Source organism: Trachemys scripta, chromosome 2 (assembly GCF_013100865.1).
Source record: "Trachemys scripta elegans isolate TJP31775 chromosome 2, CAS_Tse_1.0, whole genome shotgun sequence".
NCBI classification, from domain to species: Eukaryota; Metazoa; Chordata; order Testudines; family Emydidae; genus Trachemys; species Trachemys scripta.
The window spans coordinates 279,981,725-280,007,293 of record NC_048299.1 but is presented as its reverse complement, the minus strand read 5'-3'; the positions used below and the strand labels follow the sequence as shown (position 1 = coordinate 280,007,293).

The following is a 25,569-nucleotide window of genomic DNA, read 5'->3' as shown; positions in this document are numbered from 1 at the left end:
GGAGGGCTGGTCACAGCCACGGGGCAGGCAGGCGCTGGCCTGGCCCTTGCCGAGGGGGAAGACCCACGGGAGGGCATTGCAAAGCCCTCTGCGCAGAGCAGAGCCCGGGGGCAAGGACTCAGCCCCCCCTAGAGCTGTAACGCCCTGAGTGTCCCCCAGGGGGCAGCATCTTCCCCTTGGTCGAAACAAGCATCAGGGATGCTGCGGGGGCCTTGGCCAGGAAGGATGCTCAGGCCAGTTGCAGGGGGCAGCTCGAGCACCGCGCCTGGGGCCCCTGCCCTGTGCAGTGCTCTGGGGGAGGCAGGCGCGGTTCCGAGCCCCAAGGGCCGCAGACTCGGAGCTCCAGCCAGTCCTCTTGGGCTGCCACCCCCGGCTGCCTTTCGGCAACGTGCGGAGACACAAGCGGCCGTCTGAGGGGCTCAGAATTCCCTGCCCTGGGCAGCGCTGATGGCAAACCCAGCAGTGCCGGAGCTGAGGGCATCTCTCTGGCTCATTAACGAGTAACCCAAAGGGCCACCTTTGGACTCTGGTCAGGGAAGGGGAATTGGACCTTCGAGCCCTGGGCCGCCCCCCCCGAGGTGGGGCTTTCGTCAGCCCTGCATCCACCCAGGCACCTTTCCCCCAGTCACAGCTCAGGCATTCCCAGCCCCTCTGTGCGCCGGAGCCCAGCGGTGGGATGGCGGCTGGGAGGAAGGTCCTGACTCTGGACTCTGTGAATCCGTGTGTCAAAGGCGCCAGGCTCCCCACGCTGGGGCCCCTGCTGGAGAGGGCCTCGGAAATCCAGCGCCAGCTGGTGCAGGTGAGGGGGATTCTGGGAAAGCGTTCGGGGTATTCCTGGGGCTGCCGGGGCTCAGAGCATGGGGCAGTGTCCTGGGTCCTGGCTGCGGGCGCTGGCAGGGTGGGTCTCTGCTGAACAGTGGCTCCAGCACCGGCCTCCTGGACTGCCTGTTTGCTGCCTGCAGGGCCAGCCAGAGGGCGGCCTGTGGAACTGCCAGCGCCACTGCCCCCGGGCATCGAGCGTCCCGCAGCCCAGCCCTGCCCTGATGGGCTTTGGCAACCGGTTCTGTCAGTCACACGTGTGCAGGGCTAGCCCCTGGTCCCTGCTCTGTCCCTGGGACGGCCCTGCAGGGCTCACGGGGCCAGGCCCCAGCTCCCTGCCCTGTCACTGAGCCAGCCCTGCGGGGCTCACGGGGCCAGGCCCCGGCTCCCTGCCCTGTCACTGGGCCGGCCCTGCGGGGCTCATGGGGCCAGTCCCCAGCTCCCTGCCCTGTCTCTGGGCCGGCCCTGCAGGGCTCACGGGGCCGGCCCCCTGCTCCCTGCCCTGTCACTGAACCGGCCCTGCAGGGCTCACGGGGCCAGTCCCCAGCTCCCTGCCCTGTCACTGGGCCGGCCCTGCAGGGCTCACGGGGCCGGCCCCCGGCTCCCTGCCCTGTCACTGAACCGGCCCTGCAGGGCTCACGGGGCCGGCCCCCAGCTCCCTGCCCTGTCACTGGGCCGGCCCTGCAGGGCTCATGGGGCCAGGCCCTGGCTCCCTGCCCTGTCACTGGGCCGGCCCTGAGGGGCTCATGGGGCCAGGCCCCGGCTCCCTGCCCTGTCACTGAACCGGCCCTGTGGGGCTCATGGAGCCAGGCCCCGGCTCCCTGCCCTGTCACTGAACCGGCCCTGCGGGGCTCATGGGGCCAGGCCCCGGCTCCCTGCCCCGAGCCAGTCACACCTCCTCACATCCCCCCGTGGTGGGGGTGCTCCAGCCTGGCTGGCAGAAAGGGGCCGCAGGGCGAGGGTGAATGTGGGCCAGCCAACCTGTGCCAGCCTGTGCTGGGGAGCCCGTGCCCAGGGGAAGGGGGGAGGGGCCAGCTCTGTTAAGGATGGCTCAGAGTCCCCCCTTGGTGGGGGCATTTTGCTCTCTGCCCCAGGGAGAGGAGAAGCCCTTCCGGGAGGTTATCTGGTGCCACTCGGGGGACCCCCACGCTGCAGGCCAAAGACCCATCACCTTCCTACGCCAGGTGAGGAGCAAGGATCCCCCCTGCAGCCCCTGGGGAGAGCAGAGACCAGCAGGACTCTCCGGGATGCCCCCCACGTCCCTTCCTCCCGTGTGGGAGGGAGCAGCCGGCGGGAAAGCCCCTGCTGGGTTCCCCCCGCCCAGCTGCACTGCAGACAGCAGCCTCCCGCCCATCCCTGCCCCCGGTGCCATGCGGCGACCCCAGCAGCCCTCGGACCTGGGCCCCGGGGAGCTGCACAAACCCAGCGACCAGCAGCCCCTGCCCTGGGGAGACCGGCTGAAACAGCAAGACATGCAAAGGGCAAGAGGGGAAACTGAGGCCCACAGTCACCCAGCTGCAGAGCTCAGGGTCACCCTGCGCATGAGCTACCCCTACCTGGGTGAGCTACCACCCATGTCATTGAGTGTCTTTTTGAGTCCCCCCATGAGCACCCCACAGCACACACGTCCCCCTCTCTACGCCCCTGGCCTTCCTCCGCCAGCTTCCATGTGAGGATCCCAACGCATGGGACAAGCCCTGGGGGGAAAGTCATCCCCGTGCGGAGACCCAGCCCCGTGTAAGTCTGCCCTCAGACTCGGGCTTGAGTGGTGGCCTTGTGCCAACCCCTCCCCCCCATACCAGTGCACTAGCCCTGGCAGGCACGTGGGAGTGAGCCCAGAGCCACGTGAGTCACATGGGGGAGTGGGGGGGGGGCAGGAGACTAAGCCCAGATCTCGTGACTCCCAGCCCTGGGCCCGACCCCCCGATCCTCTGCCTGACCCCAATGCCACAGCTTGTGCCTGTTCCTGTCTGCGAGATCGGAGAGGCCAGGAGAGCCCCCTGGCTGTCTCCACGGCCATCGGGGTTTACCCCTTAGTGGCTAATTGGGTCCTCGTTCATTGTATAGCCGACAGCAACCCCACTCGGTCAGCGGTTCAGGGACTGGGTTTGAGCGGTCAAGGGCCAGTACTAGAGGCATCCTCATAGCCCAGAGGTGGGCAAAGTATGTCCGGCGGGCCACAACCGGCCCCCGGGACCCTCCTGCCCAGCCCCTGAGCTCCTGCCCCGAGAGGCTCGCCCCCGGTCCCTCCCCTGCAGCCTCAGCTTGCCCCACCGCCGGCACAATGCTCTGGGTGACGGGGCTGTGAGCTCCTGGGGCAGCGCAGCTGCAGAGTCGGGGCCTGACCCGGTGCTCTGTGCTGCACGGTGGCATGGCTGGCTCCAGTTGGGTGGTGCAGCTGCCTGTCCTGGTGCTGTGGGCGGCGCAGCTGTAGCGCCGCCAGCCACCGGTGCTCCAGGCAGCGCGGTAAGGGGGCAGGGAGTGGGAGGGTTAGATAGAGGGCAGGGGAGTTCAGGGTGGTGGTCAGGGGGCGGGAGTGTGGATAAAGGTTGGGGCGGTCAGAGGGCAGGGAACAGGGGGGTTGAACGGGGGCAGGGGTCCCTGGAGGAAGTCAGGAAGGAGGTGGGGTTGGATGGGGTGGCAGGGGGCAGTCAGGGTCAGGGAGAAGAGGTGGTTGGATGGGGAAGTCAGGAAGGAGAGGAGGAGTTGGAAGGGGCGGGGCGGTCAGGGGATGGGGACAGGAGAGGTTGGATGGGACAGGAGTCCCGGGGGGGACTGTCAGGGTGTGAGTCGCGGGGGGGTTGGATAGGGGGCAGGGGCCCGGCCACGCCTGGCTGTTTGGGGAGGCACAGCCTTCCCTAACCGGCCCTCCATACAATTTTGGAAACCTGATGCGGCCCTCAGGCCTAAAAGTTTCCCCGCCCCTGTCATAGCCTGAGCAAACCCTCCCTTGGACGCCCTACTCTGGCCACTGGGCGGCGCTCACGCGCCATAGGGCAAGGGGCTGTGTGGCTTTACAGCCGGCGCTGCGCTGCAGGTGCGCTGGGCAGGAGTTGGGATGGCTAGTGATCTCGACTGGGGCAAAGCCATGGGGCCAATCCGGCCGGCCGCTGCCCTACGCCTAGCGGGATGCTAGCCGAAGGTCACCCCCATCCAGCCGTGCACGGAGCCCCTCGGCAGGCACACTCCCCTGCTGTGCTGTCCTCAGAGCAGGGAGGGCGTAAGATCAGCTGTCCCGGAGCTGGCCGCAGCTCGGGCATCCCCTGCCACCCTACAACAGGCCAGGCGCTGTGGCTTGCTCCCCCATGGGGGGCCAGGGACTGATGCACGCCAGCCAGGGTTTGCAGCGACCCCCCGAACAGAGCAGGATGTATTAGCCATGGGGCAAGTCCTTAGGTCCGCAGCGAGCCGGTGAAGGGCTCCACCTCGCCAAGCTGCTGGCACTCGGTTCGGCACCGTCTCTGTCTGTCCGTCCCTGGGGGGAGCTGCTGCAGCTCTTGTTCCCAGCTCGAGGCCCTGGCTCTGCGGTCCTGCAGCCAGGTGGGGGAATCGCCTCCCTCCTGGCCCAGGCCCCCATTGGCTTTCCCGGACCGGCGCTGGCAGGAGCTGGACCTAGCCAGGCCCGAATGACCCATTGGTACCAGCCCAGATGCTTACCTCGCGTGACCCCCCCACCCAGGAGCTTGGCCCAGGACCATTTCAGCCCTTAGCCACTGGGGAGCAAATCCCGTCGCGTGCAGCCCTGCCCTGATTCGGTCCTACAGATCCGACAGACCATTCCCAGCCCTCCCCACACAATGCTCTGCCATTCCTAGCCCCGAGCTGGGGGTGCCCGGATAACCTCACCATGGGGGAGGGGAGGGAATGGGCACCTTTCGGGGGGGGGGGGGGTAGCAGGGAGCTGGGTCCGGTCTAAGGGTTGAATGTCCCACCCTCCCTTGCTGGCTGATCCGCCCCTAATTGCAGGGGGCAGCTGCTTGGGAGGGCTGGGGGCTGAATGCAGGGAAAGGGGTGTTTGGCTATTGGGGCGCTGGGCTGTCAATCACCTTCGCTCCGTTCCACCCCGTGCGCTGACTGTCTCTGGGCTACGCCGTTACAGGTGGCTGCCATCTGCGCTTACCCAGAGCTGCTGCATGCTGACTCCATGCCACGGGACGCCAAGCAGCGAGCCAGCCGCATCCTGCAGGAGCTGCACAGCTCCAGCGCCGGTACCTGAGCACCGCAGCCTCCGTCGGGATAGACCTCGCCCTGGGAGCTGGGTCTCCCTGGAGTCGCTGCTGAAACCTTCAGAGAGAGGGGCCATGGGGCCAGCTGTGGGGTGGGGGAGGCAGTGAACTGGGCCCCATCTGCGTTCCCCACTGGCCCATTGACTGGGGGGCCTTCCCCATGGCTGATCCAGTGAATTTTGCCTGTGGCGGTGGTGGGGGCTGCGTGGCACAGAGTGGGGGGGCTCTGCCAGGAGTGACTGGCTGACTGCCCCCGGTTTTGGGGGCAGAAGGAGAGGGAGGGTCCTTGCCCTTTGCAGTTAAGTGGCAGAGTCTGTCCCTGACGCTGGGCTGGGTCCTTCTCCCAAGGGGCGTATAACATGGAGTACGTCACCACCGCTGTCCCCCAGAGGGTGGCCCGCTACCTAGAGAGGAGAGACGGGGGCATCCGCTGTGACCCCAGGAACATCGTCATGTGCGGGGGCATCACCACGGCCATAGTGGTGAGTCCAGCGTGAACCAGATCCAGCCTGGGGGAGCGGGGACTTGGACCAGCCAGCCCCGCCGGCCGGGCAGCCTCCCCAGCCCCTGTGCCCGCTGATGCTGGTCTGGGTGTCATTAACCCTTAGCCTGCCAGCCCTTGTCCTCCCTCGCCCCAGTGGTGTCACGTGAGCCCGGAGCAGCCTGTGCTCTCTCTTCCTCCTCCAGGACTTCCTCTCCCTGGTGGTCAATGAGCAGGACCCCAGGAGGGCGGGCGTGCTGCTGCCGGTGCCCGGGCACCCTCTCTTTGCGGACGCCGTAGCACTGGCCGGTGCTGTCGGGGTGCAGTACCACCTGGACGAGGAGGGCGGCTGGGCCCTGGACGTTGGGGAGATCAGGCGGGTGCTTGGCCAAGCCAGGGGACATTGCACCCCCAAAGTGCTCTGCGTCATCAACCCTGGATACCCTACGGGTGAGTCGGAGCGAGCGGCCCCTGCCCAACCCCATCCTCATCAGCTCTCCTCCAGCGTGCCCCGAGATGCTGGGAGCCAGCGGCTGACCCTGCCGTGGGCCCCACAGGGAACGCGCCCGTGGGGTCTGCTGGGCTCTTCCTGTAACTGCTGCACCATGGCACCCAGACGCCAGGGCCCTGGCTCACCCAGCACTGCCCCGCCCAGGAGGAGAGCCCAGTGGGGTCAGGGCCAGGAGCACGGGGCAGGAGATCACAGCCGGGGACGTGCCCAGGGCAGTCGATGCACAGACGCTCTCTGGGGCAGGACAGAGCTAGGAGAACAGGACACAGCTGCTGCCTCAGACACAGGCCCTTGGCGCAGAGAAGACCCCGTTCCCCGGCCTGCCTTGCCCAGGTGACGTATCAGCCAGAAGACAGAGGGGCAAGAAATGGTTGTAAAAGCTTTGCGGGGCAGGGGAGGGAGACTCAGCACCCAGCACCAGCAACACACCCTGCTGGCTGGCAGGAGGACCGGGGGGCAGGGGCTCTGGCTGGCAGGGGAAGCGGGTGGCAGAAGCCCTGGCTGGCAGTGGGAACTGGGCGGCAGGGGGAACTGGGCGGCAGGGGGAACTGGGCAGGAAGGAGGAACTGGGCAGGAAGGAGGAACTGGGCGGCAGGGTCCCAGCTGGCAGCTGAGGGGCAGAAGGGGTTCTCAGCAGGTAGCGTTGGCTGGAATGATCGGGACGGGAGCAGCCAGGCCAGGCTGGCAGGATGGCTCCACACCTGACTCAGTTTCGGCCTTGGCAGACCGGGCGACCCCACCCTCTGCCAGGGGGCTCCTGGATCTCGGCCTCCTCCCGGGTCACTGTGGGACGAGGCCAGGATCAAAGGGACCCGGAGGCCCCTCACCCACTCTGCTTGTGCCTGCAGGCCACGTGCTGAGCAGGAGGCACATGCAGGATGTTCTTCAGTTGGCTGCCCAGGAGAGGCTGCTCCTGCTGGCGGATGAGGTGGGTGCCCGGCCGCCCCCGGGATCCGGTACCCTGGGGAGGGAACGCAGCACCGGGTGGGGGCGGGGAGCTGGGAGAGCAGCCCTTAGCCACTGGCTGCATGTGGGGGGGTCCAACAAGAGGAGCTGGTGTTCAGCACCCTGCCCTGCCCTCCATCCCCAGAAGCACCCTGACCTCTCTCCATTGTTACCCGCACACTCCAGGGCACCCACCCGTACCCAGCTCCTAGGGCTCAAGGCCACCCATACCCACTCAGACCCTTACCCAGCTCCTAAGGCCAGAGCCGTCCCTTGGGTAGGGCAAATCAGGGCAACCGCTCCGGGCGCTGTGCTTTGCGGGGCCCCACAGGCCGGTGCGATTGGCTGGTGCGGTCGGTCCCGGAAGAGACGAATCCGTCACTTCCGTCCCGGACCCTGCACCCCGCTAGGGACGGCCCTGCCTAGGGCTCAGGGCGTTCTCTTCTGTGGGTTTTCAGGATCTTCTCCCAGTGAAAGAGCCTTACGCAGTAATAGCCTTAACCTCCAGTTATTAACAATCACCAAAACAGAATGCACACGTTACGCACACAGTGCTCACCACTCCCAATGAGACAGATGAACTTTTGCTGCTGGCCAGTCTGGATCAGGTCATTCAGGGATTCCAGTTTCTGCCCGGTGTGATTGGCTTGGGGCTGTGTCCTGGAGTTGGTTCTAAAGAACTTCCCTTTGGACCCCAGTTTATATAGTGAAACCAGAGTCCTGCTTAGGTACACCTTAACCAATCATGTAACTAAAATATTACAAAATAATTCTTTGACCAATCGTAGCCCATTACGAAACAGCTCTTTAACCAATCATACCACCATATTAGTTGATTTACACCTTGCAAAATTAGTTATACAACAGACAAGAGCAATCAAAGAACCAGACAGAGACCATAGAGATAAACACTAGAGAAGTGGGGCCCATAAAACCAAAAAAATAAAGAAGTATAGATTTCACACCCACAGCTGTTGAGGAGTGAGTCCTTGCCAGACAGAATGCTGCCAAACAAAGTTTTCTTTTAACATTGACTTAAGAGATTCCTCGCTTATCTGGTGGTGGTGGTGGGTACTGTTAGGAGGGGCACTTTCTGAACAGCCCGATATCATAGAATCACAGAATATCAGGGTTGGAAGGGACCTCAGGAGGTATCTAGTCCAACCCCCTGCTCAAAGCAGGACCAACACCAATTAAATCATCCCAGCCAGGGCTTTGTCAAGCCTGACCTTAAAAACCTCTAAGGATGGAGATTCCACCACCTCCCTAGGGAACCCATTCCAGTGCTTCACCACCCTCCTAGTGAAATAGTGTTTCCTAATATCCAATTTAAACCTCCCCCACTGCAACGGAGACCATTACTCCTTGTTCTGTCATCTGCTACCACTGAGAACAGCTGAGCTCCATCCTCTTTGAAACCCCCCTTCAGATAGTTGGAAGCAGCTATCAAATCCCCCCTCAGTCTTCTCTTCTGGAGACTAAACAATCCCAGTTCCCTCAGCCTCTCCTCGTAAGTCATGTGCTCCAGCCCCCTAATCATTTTCGTTGCCCTCCGCTGGACTCTCTCCAATTTGCCCACACTATGGTAGGCCATTGTTTTGATATGGTTTAGATGGAATGCGGGAATGTGACTTTCTGCTTCTTGGCGCACGGCTGCTGCTCTCCTAACATGGCTATAGACAAAGGCCTCAAACCTGACACCCTCCTTGGTGGGCAGCACGCTGGGCTCCTTCCCCCTCCCCTCAGGCGTCAGCCTGATCCTCCTCTCTGTCCCGGCAGGTTCACCAGGACTGTGTGTTCACCCCGGACGCCCCCTTCCTCTCCTTTAAGCGGGTTCTGTGTGAGCTGGGCCCCGCAGTCTCCAGCGCGGTGCAGCTAATCTCCTTCTACTCCGTCTCCAAGGGCTTCGCCGCAGAGTGAGTGCACCCCCGGCTGCCAGGCCTGGAAATGCCCCTTCTCCCCCTGTGGATGCTCCAGATGGTGGGTCCTTCCTGACCCCACTCTGAGATTATGGGGTTCATGTGCCCTTTCACCCTGGTGCCACCCCCAGGATTACAAAGGTATGGGCAGTTCCTGCCCCAGCACATACGAAATCATTGGCCTTTCTTTGGCATATGGACTGCGATGCCAGCTGGAAGGGCAGGTCGGTGACGCCAGTGAGGGAGTAGGCTCCCCCGTCATGGTCAGCTCAGGGACACAGATTGCAAAACCAGTCAGGGACAAGTGCCATCTGGGGCAGAGCCCGTGATGCAGTTGTAATTGTTCTAGCTGTCAGTGCTGGCATGCCCCAGACCCCTAGGGTGCCAGGTGTACCGCGACTCAGGGGCAAACACTGTAATCTCAGGGTCATGGGTTCAAGCCCCACGTTGGGCATTTGATCTTGATCTAGTTGGGGATTGGTCCTGCTTTGAGCAGGGGGTTGGACTAGATACCTCCTGAGGTCCCTTCCAACCCTGATATTCTATGATTTGTGTAGGTGCCAGCCCTGGGGGGTCCCAATAACACTCAGCTACATGGGGTGGGGAGTTGCAGATACCCTAGGTACAGAGGCTTGAACAGTGACAGCTCAAAGCAACTGCCTGTGGAGCTCCCAATCCTTGGAGCTGTGATCAGCCCAGCTGTTTGATATAAATCGCTCTCTGGTGGGGTGGGCGGAGCTGAGCCGGGAAGACTTGGTATAAAAAGTCACTTGCTGGGCAGACTCGGGAGCCACAGAGGCAGCGGACAGGGCATGGGGAGGGAGCATGGGAGGCTTTCCTTCCTGGTTCAGCATGATGTGTGAAATGGAGATGGCCAGCGAGGGAAGGGATGGAACCCCTGCCTTGGACGTGCCACGTTCTCTCTCCAGGAGGGATTTTCTGTGCATGAGGTGCACCGTGGTGGCTGTGCTGGAAGAAAAGATTCTTGGCCTGGAAGGGCAAGTTGAGACACTACTAAGAACCTGAGAAGCTGAGGAGTTCCTAGACAACCAGGTTCGGGGAACACCAGTACCCCAGGTTCAAGGGAGATTGGCGCTGACCACAAAGGAATTGGTAGGAGAGGGAGTGAGAGAGGAGGCTTGGGTCTTGGTAACCACCAGAGGCAGGAGGTCATGGCAGCATTCTACACGGCTGGAGACAGATGAGGCTAGACAGACTGTGGCCCCAGAGAGAAGAGAAGCGGGAGGAATGCCACACAGCCAGACATTTCAAATGGATATCAGGGCCTCAGTGTGGAAACTCTCCAGACCCAGCAGGTCTAGAGGAATGGAGAGGTGTATGGGACACATGTGGATGGCAGCTTGGTCCAACCTGTAAGAAAATCAAGCTTAATCATGAAGAGTTCTCCAACCATCCAAGGAAGACAGAAGATCCTTGTTGGGGATTCAATACTCAGAAGAATCGAAAGAACATTCTGCAAGGGACAAGCAGACAACAGGATGGTGTGCTGCCTTCCCGAAGCCAAGACGGCTCAGCTTCTGAAGGCAATGGGCAAGGATCCACTCGTGATGGTTCACATCGGCACTAATGATAGCTCACGGAAAGTAGATGACCTCAGGACACTCAGAGGCATGCTGAAGAAGAAGAATGTCCAAGCCATCTCTGAGATCCTTCCTGTCCCACAAGCAAAGGAAGACTGAAGGCAGAAGATTCTGGCCGTGAATCACTGGCTAGGTAAGTGGTGTAGGGTGGAGGGTTTGGTTTTGTGGAGCACTGATTCACCTTCCATGGGGAGAGGGGGCTGTATAGGTTGGATGGCCACCCCGTTCAGTAGAAGGGAGACCAACCTCCTCAGGAACAGGCTGGCTGGAGTGGTCAGGAAGGGGTTAAACTAATAGCAAAATGGGGGAGGGGGTAAAAATAGGGAAGCTCGGAGCGCTCAGCACAAAATCGCGATGTGGAGACCAAAATGAATCAAGGAGCCAAAGGACACGAAGAGAAGAAATTCTGGAATTGCCTCTACACCAATGCTAGGAGCCTGGGTGAGAGACAAGAGGAACTGGACTTGCTCACTGATGAATGTAAATGCGATCGAGTTGGTATTCCTGAAACCTGCTGGGCTGATTCCCATGCCTGGAGTGTGAAAGTCGATATTTATAACCTATTTAGGAAAGCACAAGTGGGCCAACGGGAAGGGGGAGTGGTACTGCATGTCAAAAATGGCACGATCTGTTTGTGAGTCATGGTTAACTCAGAAGAAAATGATCTTGAATGATTATGGATCAATGGCCTAACAGATGGGATACTAGCTGGTGTCTGCTACATGCCATCAAATCACACTAGGGAACAGGATGACCTGCTCCTTACCCATCCATCTATAATGTAGGGGGGAAAAGGTGGGTATCATGGGGGACTTCAATCTGAGTGACATATGCTGGAGGTCTCATGCTGCCAGTACTAAAAGATTATCGGAATTTCTAAACGTTATAGATGACAATTTCCTAACTCAAAAAGTGTTGCAGCCAACAGGGGGAATTATTAGACCTTGTCCTAACAGACAAAGAGGAATCATAGAATCATAGAATCATAGAATCATAGAATAAGAGGGTTGGAAGGGACTTCAGGAGGTCATCTGGTCCCACTCCCTGCCCAAAGCAGGACCAATCCCCAACTAAATCATCCCAGCCAGGGCTTTGTCAAGCCTGACCTTAAAAACCTCTAAGGAAGGAGATTCCACCACCTCCCTAGGGAACCCATTCCAGTGCTTCACAACCCCCCTGGTGAAAAAGTTTTTCCTAATATCCAACCTAGACCGCCCCCACTGCAACTTGAGACCATTGCTTCTTGTTCTGTCATCTGCCACCACTGAGAACAGCCGAGCTCCATCCTCTTTGGAACCCCCCTTCAGGTAGTTGAAGGCTGCTATCAAATCCCCCCTCATTCTTCTCTTCTGCAGACTAAATAATCCCAGCTCCCTCAGCCTCTCCTCATAAGTCATGTGCTCCAGCCCCCTAATCATTTTTGTTGCCCTCTGCTGGACTCTTTCCAATTTTTCCACATCCTTCTTGTAATGTGGGGCCCAAAACTGAACACAGTACTCCAGATGAGGCCTCACCAATGCTGAATAGAGGTAGAAGGGCCCTGGCCAGTCCAGCCCCCTCTATCCAGGAGCCCCCCATCTGTGCCACAGGGCTCTGACGCTCGGTGAGTGGGGTGCAGGGCTGGGCATGGCCCCTGGAGCTTACCTCTTCTCTGCTCTGGCAGGGGCGGTTTCCGGGCCGGCTTCTTTGAGCTTGTGAACATCGACCCAGCAATCATGAAACGCTTCTGCTCCTGGGGAATGTCCGTCTACCCCCTGATCCTGGGCCAGGTCCTGCTGGATGCCCTGATGGAACCGCCACTGCCCGGGGAGCCCTCCTGCCGGACCTTCATGGCAGTGGGTGCTGCATGCCACATGGCAGGGCGGGAGAGCTGGGGGAGTGGGGAGGGACACAGCTGCAGGGCGCAGGGAAAGGCGGGCAGGCTGGTCTGGGACTGGGGATGCAGCACCTGGGTGCAGGGGGAGAGGCAGAGACGCTAGGCAGAACATGCCACGGGCAGGTCCAGAGCACAGGTAAGGGGGGAGGGCACAGGTGGCTCCAGGGCATGGCAGGTGAAGAAGGAAGAGGGCATGGTGCTGAGGGTTGGCGCTGGGAACAGCCAACAGCTGGGGTGTGGCAGAGTCAGGGTGGCTCGAGGGACGCCAGAGTGGTGCCCAGCTCAGGAGGAAACAGTCTCCTCTGCTGCTGAGCTGAGCTCATCAGACAATACTCGGCCTCGGCAGGTGTCGGTGAAAGAGCAGCTGTGGGCGGGCACAGCTCGAGGCTGCAGGCTAGTGGTTAGAGCAGCCTCTGACAGTCAGGGTCCGGGTTCTACTCCTCTCTCTAAGCAGGAGAGGAGTCTAGTGGTTAGAGCAAGGAGCAGGACTCCTGGGTTCTATTCCCAGAGAACACGTACCTCCTGCACTCAGCACTATGGTTCTCTCTCTCGGCGGCTCCCAGGAGAAGCAGGCAGTACTGAGCGACCTGGCCCACAAAGCGCAGCTGACCCAGGAGATCTTCAGCCAGGTGCCCGGGATCCGCTGTAACCCCGTGCAGGGCACCATGTACTCCTTCCCCAGGATCCAGATCCCAGCCAGGGCTGTGCAGGAGGCCCAGGTGAGAGCCGGGCATGGAGCAGCCCAGTGGTGTGTGGGGAGCAGGCAGGCCCAGCCCGGCCAAGAGCGTGGGGAGTGACCCTCCTGATGCCCTTTTTTCCTCCTAGGCCCTCGGTCTGGAGCCTGATTTCTTCTTCTGTCAGAAGCTGCTGGAGGCGACGGGGATCGTACTGGCCCCAGGGAGCACCTTCGGGCAGCGCCGGGGCACCCACCACGTCAGGTACTGCAGGACGAGGAGTTCCATTTCAGTGACAGGAGACAGGGTTGGGGCAGGTGTCAGAGGATGGGGTTTGATTAGGGTGACAGGGTGGGGTTCAGTGACAGGTGGTGGGGTCAGGTTCAGTGATGGGTGGCATTTGGTGATGGAGGTGTGGGGATGGGTGAGAAGGTGGGGTTGGGTGATGGGGTCAGGGTCAGAGATGGGTGGTGTTTGGTGATGGATGCGTGGGGATGGGTGAGAAGGTGGGGTGGGGAGATTGGGTCCGGGTCCGCGATGAGCTGGGTGATGGGTGACAAGGCAGTGTTGGGTGATGGGGTCAGTGTCAGAGATGGGTCAGGGGTTGGGTGATGGGTGACAGGCGTTGGGTGACGGGTCAGGATCAGTGATGGTTTGGGGGTTGGGTGATGGGGTGGGGTTTGGTAATGGGTTATGAATGAGCTCAGGCTGGCCTCACCCCTTGCCTGGTGCCTACTGCCAGGAAAGGGTAATGTCCCTTCATCACACCCACAACATGATCCTTTTCATAATCAGGCTTTCCCCATGAATCAGGCCCTGGGCCGCAGACTCCTGCAGCGCTGAGCCCTCCTGTATCCCTGCACCGGGGCCATGAGAGATGGAGGAGCACTGGCAGGGACCAGCCGGCCCATCTGCATCTAGGGCCAGGGCAGCGGTGCCCCCTATAGCAGAGTCCCAGAGCTCTGCCAGCTGAGGGTTCAGTGGCCCAGTGCTGAGACTCTCAACCCTTCTCTTCAGAGGGTCGCTCAGGGAAGAACCCCCAGCCCAGGCAGGAGCGAGGGATCAGCCCAGCACCTTCTTCCCAGTGACCTTCCCTTCCCCTCCCAGGGTGACGCTGCTGCCCCGAGTGGAGACGCTGAGGATTGTTTTACAAACCATCGCAGACTTCCACTCCCAGTTCCAGCAGCGATATTCCTGAAGAGTGGGTGGGCGATGCCCAATGAATAAATGGAGTTAATCACATTACAAGATCAACCAACAGAGGCCTCTGCAGATATAGGGTGGAGATGAAAGATAATCTAGGCATGGCACAACTCCTAAACAAATACTGTGCCTGAGTTTTTAATAATGGTAATGAAGAGCTCCCAGGTAGGGGCCAGGTGGCTAAAGGGAATAAGGATACAGAAGTCAAAATTACCACATCTGAGGTGGAATTAAAACTCAAACAGTTTAATGGGACTAAATTGGGAGCCCGGATAATCTCCATCCAAGAATATTAAAGGACCTGGCACATGAAATTGCAGGCCCAATAGCAAGGATTTTTAAATGTAACCCTTCTGCTCATCTAAGTTGGCAACAAGGGCCGGGTTCTGTATCTAGGGGTTCCGTTTCAATAACGCAATGTAAAACCGGCTCGAGCCCCCACCCAGTGACCTGGGACAATTACATACCACCCCTTGGGCGCCTCTAAGAGGCAATACTTCCCCTCTCGCAAGCACGGCGTCTGAGTGTAACAGAAAATGTTTAATAACATGAGGTAAATGACATCAGCATTAAATTGGAAAAAACACCACAAACAGGATTCCTAACACAAACCATTCGCAAAAGACCCACCACAGCAAATTGGGCCGTGTCCTTTCCCTTTGGTTCTTGAATCCAGCAACCCAAAAATCACCCAGAGTCCCCAAAGTCCAACACCCCCAAAGTCTCTGTCCCTGGTCAGTGCAGCCCCAGAGTAAAAGGGGGACACACAGGGTGTTAAGGGGCACTTTACGTAATCTGAGGCCATCTGGCCGTCTCTCCGTGGTGTTCTGCCGCAGCCTTCACCACGAGCCAGTCCACAGCCTGCCATCCCATGAACTGCTCTGCTCTACGAGCTGCTACGCTCCGCTCACCGACCTGTGAACCGCTCCAGCCATCCCCGCAAATAGCTCCGCTCGCCGTTCCTTGGGCCGCTCCAACCGTCCCCACAAGGCTCCGCGCCACTTGCTACTCCTCCAGACACCCCCACAAACTGCTTAGCAATATAGCTTCAGGCTCCCCCTCTAGTTAATGCAGCACTCAGTGATCTCAGCTCTTAGTAACTTTAGCTCTTTTGTGATTTCAGCTCATAGTAGGAGCAGCCCAGTGCTAGTGCACCATTGGCCCAAAGTGAATTCAGCTCAGCAGCCTGTAACTAGACTTCTAATGGAATCAAAGCTAGCTCTGATATTTAACAGTAGAGAGAGGAGATGGTGCAATTGGTGCTTTAAGCCAGAGGAGCCAACCCATACCATCAAGTACAAATACCTACCCCCAACTTCTCTCAATTCACTGGCTTGTGGAACCCATGTCCCTTGTCTAGCGAGTGCTACTTAGGTGATGGTGAGACCCTCTGTCATAAAACAGTTTCATTGTCCTTGATTCACATAATCAGGGTAACAACACTTTATTCCTCCTGCCCCAATAACAGAGAAACTGGGGATCCCACCCCATCCAAAGTAACCTCTATCAGTTGCTGTTGTCTCATGCCAGGCGAGTGGGTGTGCCTATGCAAACAAGATCAGCCCCTGGAGTTCTTTTCCACACTCGCCATAATTCACCACCAGATGTCAGGGTAGAGCTCATCCTGACTCTGCTTACAGAAGGAATCTGTAAACTCAGTGTTTCTATCCTACGACTGGAGAATTGCTAATATAGTACCTAGTTTTAAGAGAGGGAAGAAAAATTATCCAGGAAACTACAGGCCTGTTAATTTGACCTCAATAGTATGCAAGGTCTTGGAACAAATTTTGAAAGAGAAAGTAGTTAAGGACATAGAGGTAAATGGTAATTGGGATTAAATACAACACGTTTTTACAAAAGGTAGATCATGTCAGACCAACCTGATCTCCTTCTTTGAGAAGATAACTGATTTTTTTAGACAAAGGAAATGCAGTAGATCTAATCTACCTGGATTTCCATAAGGCATTTGATACAGTTCCACATGGGAAATTATTAGTTACATTGAAGAAGATGGGGATTAATTTGAGAACTGAAAGGTGGATAAAGGGGAGACTACAACCGGCCATACTGACAGGTGATCTGTCAGGCTGGAGGGAGACTACAACGGGAGTTCTTCAGGGATCGGTCTTGGGACCAATCATATTTCACATATTTTAATGTCCTTGTCACAAAAAGTGGGAGTTTGCTAATAAAATTTGCAGATGACACAAAGTTGGGAGGTATTGTCAGCATGGAGGGGGATCAGAATATCATACAAGAAGTCTGAATGACTTTGAAACCTGGAATAATAGCAATAGGATGAAATTTAATAGTGCAAAGTGCAAGGTCAGGCACTTAGGGACTAACAAGAATTTTTGCTATAAGCTTATCAGTTGGAAGTGACAGAGAAGGAGAAAGACCAGGGTGTGTTGGTTAATCACAGGATGACTATGAGCCGCCAATGTGAGGCGACCATGAAAAAGGCTAATGCAGTCCTAGGATGTATCAGGCGAGGTGTTTCCAGTGGAGACAGGGAAGTGTTAGTGTCTTATACAAGACACTAGTGAGACCTCACCTGGAACACTGTGTGCAGCTCTGGTCTCCCACATTTAAGAAAGATGAATTCAAACTGGAACAGGTACAGAGAAGGGCTACTAGGATGATCCGAGGAATGGCAAACCTACCTTATGAGAGGAGACTCAGAGCTTGGCTTGTTTTGCCTAACCAAAAGAAGGCCGAGGGGAGATCTGATTGCTCTCTGTAAATACATCAGAGGGATAAATACCAGGGAGGGAGAGGAGTAATTTACGTTAAGCACCAATGTGAACACAAGACCAAAGGGATATAAACTGGCCAGCAACAAGTTTAGGCTTGAAATTAGGTGAAGGTTTCTAACCATCAGAGGAGTGAAGTTCTGGAGCCACCTTCCAAGGGGAGCAGTGGGGGTAAAAATCCTAACTGGCTTCAAGACTGAGCGTGTTGAGTTTGTGGAGGGGATGGTATGATGGGGCTGCCTACAATGGCGTGTAGCCGATCTGTGACTGCTAGCAGCAAATAACTGCAATGACTGGTGATGGGATGCTAGGGCTCTGAATTGCTACAGAGATTCTTCCCCAGGTGTCTGGCTGGTGGGTCTTGCCTACATGCTCAGGGTCTAACTGGCCATATTTGGGGTCGGGAAGGAATTTCCCCGAGTCAGATTGTATTTTTCCCCTTCCTCTGAGCCACGGGTCACTTGCAGGTTTAAACGAGTGCAAATGGTGGATTTTCTGTAAGGTGTAGTCTTCAGATCATGATGTGAGGACGTCAGTAACTCAGCCAGAGGTTAGGGGTTTGTTCCAGGAGTGGGGGGGGGAGGGGGGAGGTTCTGTGGCCTGCAATGTGCAGAAGGTCAGACTAGATGCTCATGCTGGTCCCTTCTGGGCTTAAAGCCTATGAGTCTATAGAAAGTCAATGTCCCCTTTGGCCATTTGCCCACAGCAGAGTCACAGTACGACGTGCCCCGAATGTCTGGGTCTGCTCAGCAAACACGGCTCTGTGGGATAGCAGGAGGCTGGGGGCAGGACTGAGGGGCCTCGGCCGAGCTGTGGGGAGGACGCCAGGATGATGACAGCAGATGTACATCAAACTGTTACTATGGGAACTTGGCCGTACTCCTCCACACATTAATAGTCACCCCGTGGCCCAGGCTCAGGGCTGGGCACCACTCTGTTACCGTTGTCTGGCTCACGATCACTGTGCACAATATAGGGGGGAAATTCAGAGCGGCTGCAATCCCAGTGCCACCAGTGGAGTTGTGCCCAATTGCACCCGCCTGGAATCTGGCCCCATATCAGCTGTCAGCTCTGCTCTTCCACCCTCCTGGGGCTCCTCAGGGTCAGAGGCGTCCCAGAAGGGCCCAAGCAGCTGCAGAGTTCGTGGATGGACAGGCTAAAGCCAGCCCTGCTCTGCTGATGGCCCAGGGCTAGCAGTGACAGCAGGGCAGCTGGAGTTTGGGGGAGGGCTGTGAAGGAGCTTTGGGTTCATAGGTGCCAACTCTGGGCGTGCTCCAGGGCTGGAGCACCTATGGGGAAAAATGATGGGTGCTGAGCAGCCCCCAACAGCCCCCTATCAGCACCTCCCCCTCCCACTAGCGCCTCCTGCTCGCTGGCAGACCCCGCTGGTCAGCGCTTCCCCCTCCCTCCCCACGCCTCCCACCCACCGCAATCAGCTGTTTTGCGGCATGCAGGAGGCTGGGGGGGGGAGAGGGAAGAGTGAGAACGCGGTGTGCTCGGGGGAGGGGCGGAACGGGGCAGGAAGAGGCAGGGCGGGGGTGGAGCAGGGGTGGGAAGAGGTGGGGCATGGGCAGGGCAGGGGTGTGGCCTCGAGGGAAGGGGTGGAGTGGGGGCATGGCCTGGGGCGGAGCCAGGGGTCAAGCACAATGGAAAGTTGGCACCTGTGGTTGAATTGATAGAGGAATGGACTCCCAGGTTGGGAGAAGGGGCAGGGGAGCCAGAGAGCGGGTTGTACTCAGAGGGGGGAGCAGGCTGGGGAATGGGCAGTGGGCGTTGGGAGGAGGGAAGGGCTAGAAGCAGCAGCAGAACTGCTGGATTAAAAGCCATCTGGGGTTTGGAGCTGAGGCCCCTCTGGCTCGTGTGGGATCAGAACCACGTGGCCTGCAGGGGCAGGGAAGGGGAGGGGAGACATGGGTGATGGAGACAAACGACAGGAGAGATGCAGCAAGGGACCAGTAGAGTTTATTAGGGGACAGCGGCTTATTCCACATCAACCCCCTCTTCCCTTGCCCCCAGCACAGGGAGAGGTGCTTCCTCTCTCCATGGACTGTGTCACTCCCGCTTTCTAGCATGTATCTCCCAACTGGGTGCCGTAGACCTCGACCTCACACAGGGTGAGATACTCCGCCCTGCCCGGCATGGTGAGTCTGACCTAGTGGCCCTTCAGCTGAGGGATCCTGGTGCGGTGTCAGTGATGGTCCCGCAGCTGCAAAGAGCAGAAGACAAGAGCGAGAGGCTGAGATTAGGGGGCACCGGCGAGTTGGCAGCAGGACGGATGACCCTTTAACTTTGAGCCTGCGGAGGCCAAAACACGGAGTGAATGACTGTGACGAACTGGGACTGTTCTTGCTGGGGTGTGGGAATGCTGACAGGGGAGTGTGACTAGGATGGTCTGCATCGGGGGATGGGAGCCGGCCCAAGGGAACATACCTGAGCTTGTAACATGAGAACCCAGGAGGGGGTTGGAGGTCAGGTGACTCCGGGGCCCGGGAAACCGAACAAAGGCTGTGGGAGGGGTCGCTGAAGGGAGAGTGCTGGAAGCAGGCTGGAAGGAGGCTGGAGAGATGGCTGGGAGGCAGAGATGGCTCTGACCCCCCAAGGGGGGTGGGCTGGCATGCCCTGGGACCCCAAGCTGGACCTAACTGAGGGGGGCCCTGTTGTCTGTGCCTGCAAGACCTGTCTTGGACTGTATTCCTGTCATCCAAATAAACCTTCTGCTTTACTGGCTGGCTGAGAGTCATGGTGAATCGCAGGAAGCCGGGGGTGCAGGGCCCTGAGTCCCCCAATACTCCGTGACAATGACAGACTGTTGGAGACGGGGGGTGTCCCTGTTCCCCATCACAACCAAATTCCAACTAGAAATAAGGTTCACATTTCATCAATCAGGGTCATTAACTGCTGGAGCAGATTACCGAGGGACACAATCGATTCTCCTTCTCTTGCAGTCTTTAGATCAAGACTGGACGTCTGTCTAAAAGATACACTGCAGCTCACACTAAAATTATGGGCTCAGGGTAGAAAAAAATGGTTACTTACCTCTCCTAACTGTTGTTCTTGGTGATGTGTTGCACATGTCTGCACATGGTCTGGTCCTTTCAATATAACATGCCAGAGCCCGCCTGATGTCCAAGGAGAGCCGGCTCTGCTCCTCCCTAGTGGCTTGAGGTTTAGGGTAGAAGACTGGCAGAAAGACCGGCTGGCTATAATGGAATTGGGACACAACCTTTGGACGGAATTTAGGGTGCGGCCAAAGCTGTATCTTGCCCTTAAAGAAATCTGTATAGGATGGTTCCACCATAAGGGCCCAAAGTTCTGAAAAGTAATCGCCACCAGAAAGGCTGTCTTGTCTTCCATGAGAGATATAGGAGTGAGCACGTCTCCATGGGTTCCAACGGCAGCCCTGTCAGTTTTGAGGGGACGAGGTTCAAATCCCATGGAGGGAGTGGTTCATTCACTTGAGGGAATGCCCTCGCCAGACCTTTGAGGAAGCGAGTTACCATTTCATGTGAGAACACCGACCTATTGTCGACCTTCGGGCGGAATGCTGAAATGGCTGCCAGGTGGACCTTTATGGAGGAAAGGGCTAGGCCCTGTTCCTTCAAAGATAGGAGGTAGTTCAGGATAAGTTGGACCAAAGAATGCATTGGTGGGACCTCACGACCAGACAACCAGAGAGAAAAACGTTTCCAGCTTTGCACAGTGAGCCGTCCTCGTGGAAGCCTTCCTACTGCCCAGGAGAACTTTTCGGACCTGCTCTGAACAAGCCTGCTCATCGGGACTCAGACATGAAGATACCAGGCCATTAGATGGAGAGAGCTGAGATTTGAGTGGAGCAACTGACCGTGGTCCTGTGAGATCAGATCTGGGCACAGTGGAAGCTCGATTGGGGTCTTGTGAGAGAGGCGAATGCATGAGGTATACCGATGCTGTCTGGGCCATGCTGGAGCTATCAGAGTGACCCGAGCCCGGTCCTGTTTGATCTTTGTTAGCAGCTTGTGAACCAGCGGAACGGGCGGAAAGGGGTAGAGCAGGTGATGCGGCCAATTCAGCAGAAACATGTCTGTTATCGAACCCGGACTGTGGCCCTCAGGGAGCAGAACTGCTGGCTTTTTCGATTGGAATGCGTGGCAAACAGAGAAAGCCCCACACGCGGAAGATGCTCCGTGCGACATCCGGACACAGGGACCATCTGCAGTGAACGGAGGACCTGCTGAGGTGGTCCACAAGCTGATTCTGCACCCCTGGTAGAAATGAAGCTTCGATCGTGACTGAACATGCGATGTAGAACTCGCATAGGCGAACTGCTTCCCGACACAGAGGGAAAGAACGAGCGTCACCCTGTCTGTTGATGTAGTACATGGCTGATGTATTGTCCGTGAGGACTGAGCTGTTGTCTACGCAATACGAGGCAAGAATGCTTAGCATGTGAGAGACTGCCCTGAGCTCTCTGACATTGATGCGGAGTGCCAGCTCCTCTACAGACCAGCACCCCTGAGTCTTGAGCACCCCCAGGTGGGCTCCCCAACCCAGCGCTGATGCATCAGAGACCAAGTGTGCAGGCAGTTGAGGTTTTGTGAAGGGAATCTCTTCGCAGACTACCCAACCGTCTACCCACCATGATAGGGAGCTGAGGATGTGTGTCAGCACCATAACCACTCTGTCCAAGGGGTGTCTAGAGGGACCGTACGTCATGGCCAGCCAGGCCTGGAGAGGTCTGAGTCTCAGCCTCGTGTGACGAACCACATACATGCACAATGCCATGGGGCTGAGAAGGTTCAAGCATGTTCTGACCATCATGATAGGATGGGCCTGAAATAACCCGGAAGTGATCCTCTGGGAGAAGGGCCTTCACCAGCTGGGAGTCGAAGACTGCCCCAATGAACTCTATTCTCTGAGTAGGGACTAGTGTTGACTTCTGCATGTTGATCGGAAGGCCCACTGACTGGAAGGTTGTTTGGATGAGGGCAATGTCTGACTTCACTTGCTCACGAGACCTGCCCTTGATTAGCCAGTTGTCGAGGTATGGGAATACGTAGACTCCTCTTCTCCTTAGAAGGGCCGCTACCACTGACACACATTTGGTGAAGACTCTCAGTACCGCTGAAAGGCCGAATGGCAGGGGCGCAAATTGGTAGTGCCCCTTGTTTACCACGAATCTCGAAAATTTTCTGTGGCCATTAAAAATTGAATATGGAAGTATGTGTCCTTTAAGTCAAGGGTGGCATACCAATCCCCTGAATCCAAAGACAGGATAATCAATCCCAAAGAGACCATACAGACCTCAACCTCTTGAAAAACCAGTTGAGACGACGCAGGTCTAGGATAGGCGTACGACCTCCCTTGGCCTTGGGTATCTAAAAATAACGGGAGTAGAATCCTCTTCCCTAGATGTGGTGGAACCTCTTCCACAGCTCCCATCCTGAGGAGGGATTGAACTTCTTACTCCAGCAGAAGCTTGTGAGAAGGGTGCCTGAAAAGGGATGGGGAAGCTGGGTGGGACGGTGGGGAGGAGGTGAATTGGAGGGTGCAGCCAACCTCCACTGTGTTTATGATCCAGATGTTGGAAGTGACCCATTTCCAGGCCTCGAGGAAATGGAAAAGACAGTTGGAAAAAATAGGGGTATCTGAATCCTGGGAAAGTAGAATTGGAATGCTGTCCTCAACAAACCCATCAAAACAAGTGCTTTAGCCCCCCCCCCCCCCCCCCCGCTGAGAAGGAGGAAGGTGGATGTGGCCTGCGCCAAGAGCTTCTATTCCTTCATCTGCTCTGGTCATATCTCTGGTGAGGATAAAAGTGACCAAATTGCTGTGTCCTATATGGTCTACTGGGCTGAAACTGGGACTGCAAACCCAGGGACTTCAGAATTGCTTTAGTGTCCGAGGAGCCGGGCATCAGTTTGTTCAGAAAAAAGCGAGGGCCCCTCGAACGGCAGGTCTTGCATTGCTTGCTGGACGTCTTGCGGGAACCGTGATGCTTGCAGCCATGAGCTCCTGTGCATAGGGACTGCCGTGGCCATAGATCTGGCCACTGAGTCTGCGGCGTCAAGGGATGACTGTAAGGAAGCTCTGGCAAGTGTCTTGTCCTCATCTACCAGACGTAAGAACTCCAGATGGTTTGTCGTTAAACTTTGTCATCCCTTCCCATATGTTGTAGTCATAGAGAGTCAGCAATGCCTGCTGGGTTGCTCTGCTCAGCTGGAGTCCTCCCGTAGCATAGGCCTTCCTTCCCAGAAGGTCCATCTTTTTCGACTCGTTTGGCTTTGGAGTCGATCCTTTATTGCCTTGACAGTCTTTCTCCTTAGCAGCCACCACAATGAGACCCCCAGGCGCGAAGGGTGAGAAAATAGAAACTCCCATCCCTTGGCCGGCACAAAGTACTTTCTCTCAGGTCTCTTGGCCATGGGAGGGATGTGTGACACTGCACCCCATATTCTTCATAGAAATATTATTATGATATGATTATAACATAATCATAATGCATTTTATGCAAGTTGGGTCATGTGAGATATCACTGGAAAGGTTATGATTTACTGAATATGCTTATCCTATTTGTATGCATATATCGTTATAGAAGTTAGGAATATTGACTATGTATCTGTATTACAAAGGTGTTTACACATGGGGAACGCCCACTGGACAAAAGGCTCCCAGTTTAGATGGCTCTCTGGGAAGGGCCCATTCAAGTGAATGAACCATTAGGGAGAACAATAGGCCTTAGAAGAAGCTTATTGCCCATGGGGGGTGGGGAGAAAGCCTTCCTGGGGATGCTACAAACAGCCTCTGACTCATGGCTGCTGTGACACTACAGGGACATGTGATCAGGTCACCTGGTGCTGGTCTCCATCTTGGGATATCAGTGTTTTTCCACTGGCTGGCATGGGAACCAAGCTCTGAAACAAAGGGTTCCCGCCATATGCAAAGGCTACCTAAGGCAGGGGAGTGACATCATCATAGTTCTTCACTGACTCCCCACCCAAAGAGACTCCTGGAAACAGCTGAGGAACAAAGACTGAACTGGGGGAAGTGCTGGACCCAGGCCAGAGTGATTTTTAGCCCGTGAATGGAACACCTGGGGATTCCAAGCTGTAGGTCTGCGCAGTTTGCCCCTTAAGAACGTGCAGCCTGCTGGTATCATTTAGGGGGAGGATTTGCTATTCATATCCAAGCTCTTTAGTGTATTAAGTTTAGTTTGCGTTTTTGCTTATTCGCTAGGTAATCTGCTTTGATCTGTTTGCTCTCCCTTATCGTCACTTAAAATCTATCTTTTGTAGTTAATAAACTTATTTTTGCTTTATCTAAAACCTGTGGGTGTGTGAGTCATAACCGGGGGCAGAAAGCTGTTGTAGATTCCTCTCCACATTGAGGGAGGGGGGCGAATTTCATGAGCTTACGCGGTACAGTTCCCTGTGGAGTGCATGACATATAATTTTGTGTTTACACTCCAAAGGGGTGTGTGTGCCTGAGCAGCTGGAAAGTTCCTTAGCTGAAGCCTTCCCATGCAGAGCTGATCACAGCATCGGTGTGTAACTGCAATTGGGTGTGTCCTACATGTATGTTTGCTGGAGGGGGCTTGAGGGCCTGTCACAGTGTACAGGGAGCCCAGGCTGGTGGATCAGGCGGGCGAGATCAGTCAAAGAGGTTGCCAGTTTGTTATTTTCTGTTTGCTTATTTTGGGCAAGGGAAGCAGGGACAGAAAAGCAGGAAAATGAGTGAAAGTGAAACCAGGAAGAAGCTGGAGCTGTGCAGACTGCAGGTGGAAGAGAACGAGAAGGAACACAAACGACATAGGGAATGACAGCAATTGCAGATTGAAGCAGAAGAGGCCAAGCAAAAAGCTGCCCTGGAACTGCAAGCCAAAGAAATGGAGGCCTGGAAGCTAGCCATGGAAGAGAGGGAAAAAGAGAGGGAAGCGTGAACTGGACTTGACAGAGAGGTGGAACCCCACACACCAGGGAGTCCCACCTCTCCAAAAATCCACAAATGAGAATGGTTGTGTCCTGCATACAGTGAGACAGGGGACATTGCTGAATATTTCATCGCCTTTGAGAGGCGGTGTGTGCTCCAGGAGATTCCTGAAGACCAAAAGATGCCCACTTTGGTTGCAAATTTGTCTGGGAGAACTCTGGATATATTCAATAAGATGCCAATTAGAGATGTTTCAGATTATGGTAAATTCAAGGAAATGGTTTTAAAACAGTTTCAGATGACACCTGAAACGTATAGAAGCCTTAAGAGGGGTGCTGGAATGAGTAATGTGGCATGTAAACCAGATGAGAGATTTGATGGATAAGTAGGTAAAGGGAAAAGCTTTAAGAAATGTGTGATCTGGTGGCTTAGGAACATTTCCTGAGTATATGTAAAAAGAACAGTAGTACTTGTGGCACCTTAGAGACTAACAAATTTGTTAGAGCATAAACTTTCGTGGACTACAGCCCACTTCTTCGGATGCATCCGAAGAAGTGGGCTGTAGTCCACGAAAGCTTATGCTCTAATAAATTTGTTAGTCTCTAAGGTGCCACAAGTACTCCTGTTCTTTTTGCGGATACAGACTAACACGGCTG

At 56.4% G+C, this 25,569-nt stretch overlaps 1 protein-coding gene across 1 annotated transcript; it reads left to right on the top strand.

The window, feature by feature from the left end:
* The first annotated feature begins 581 nt into the window (after window positions 1-581).
* On the top strand, window positions 582-22,705 carry LOC117873878 (alanine aminotransferase 1-like). Its single transcript, XM_034763754.1, is given in 13 exon segments — window positions 582-799; window positions 1,914-2,003; window positions 4,919-5,027; window positions 5,394-5,527; window positions 5,733-6,370; window positions 6,763-6,879; window positions 6,881-6,965; window positions 8,762-8,898; window positions 12,166-12,337; window positions 12,942-13,097; window positions 13,204-13,316; window positions 19,025-19,327; window positions 19,806-22,705. Coding segments are annotated over 12 exon segments (2,145 nt in total). The 5' UTR covers window positions 582-676; the 3' UTR covers window positions 19,296-19,327; window positions 19,806-22,705.
* The last annotated feature ends 2,864 nt before the right edge of the window (window positions 22,706-25,569 follow it).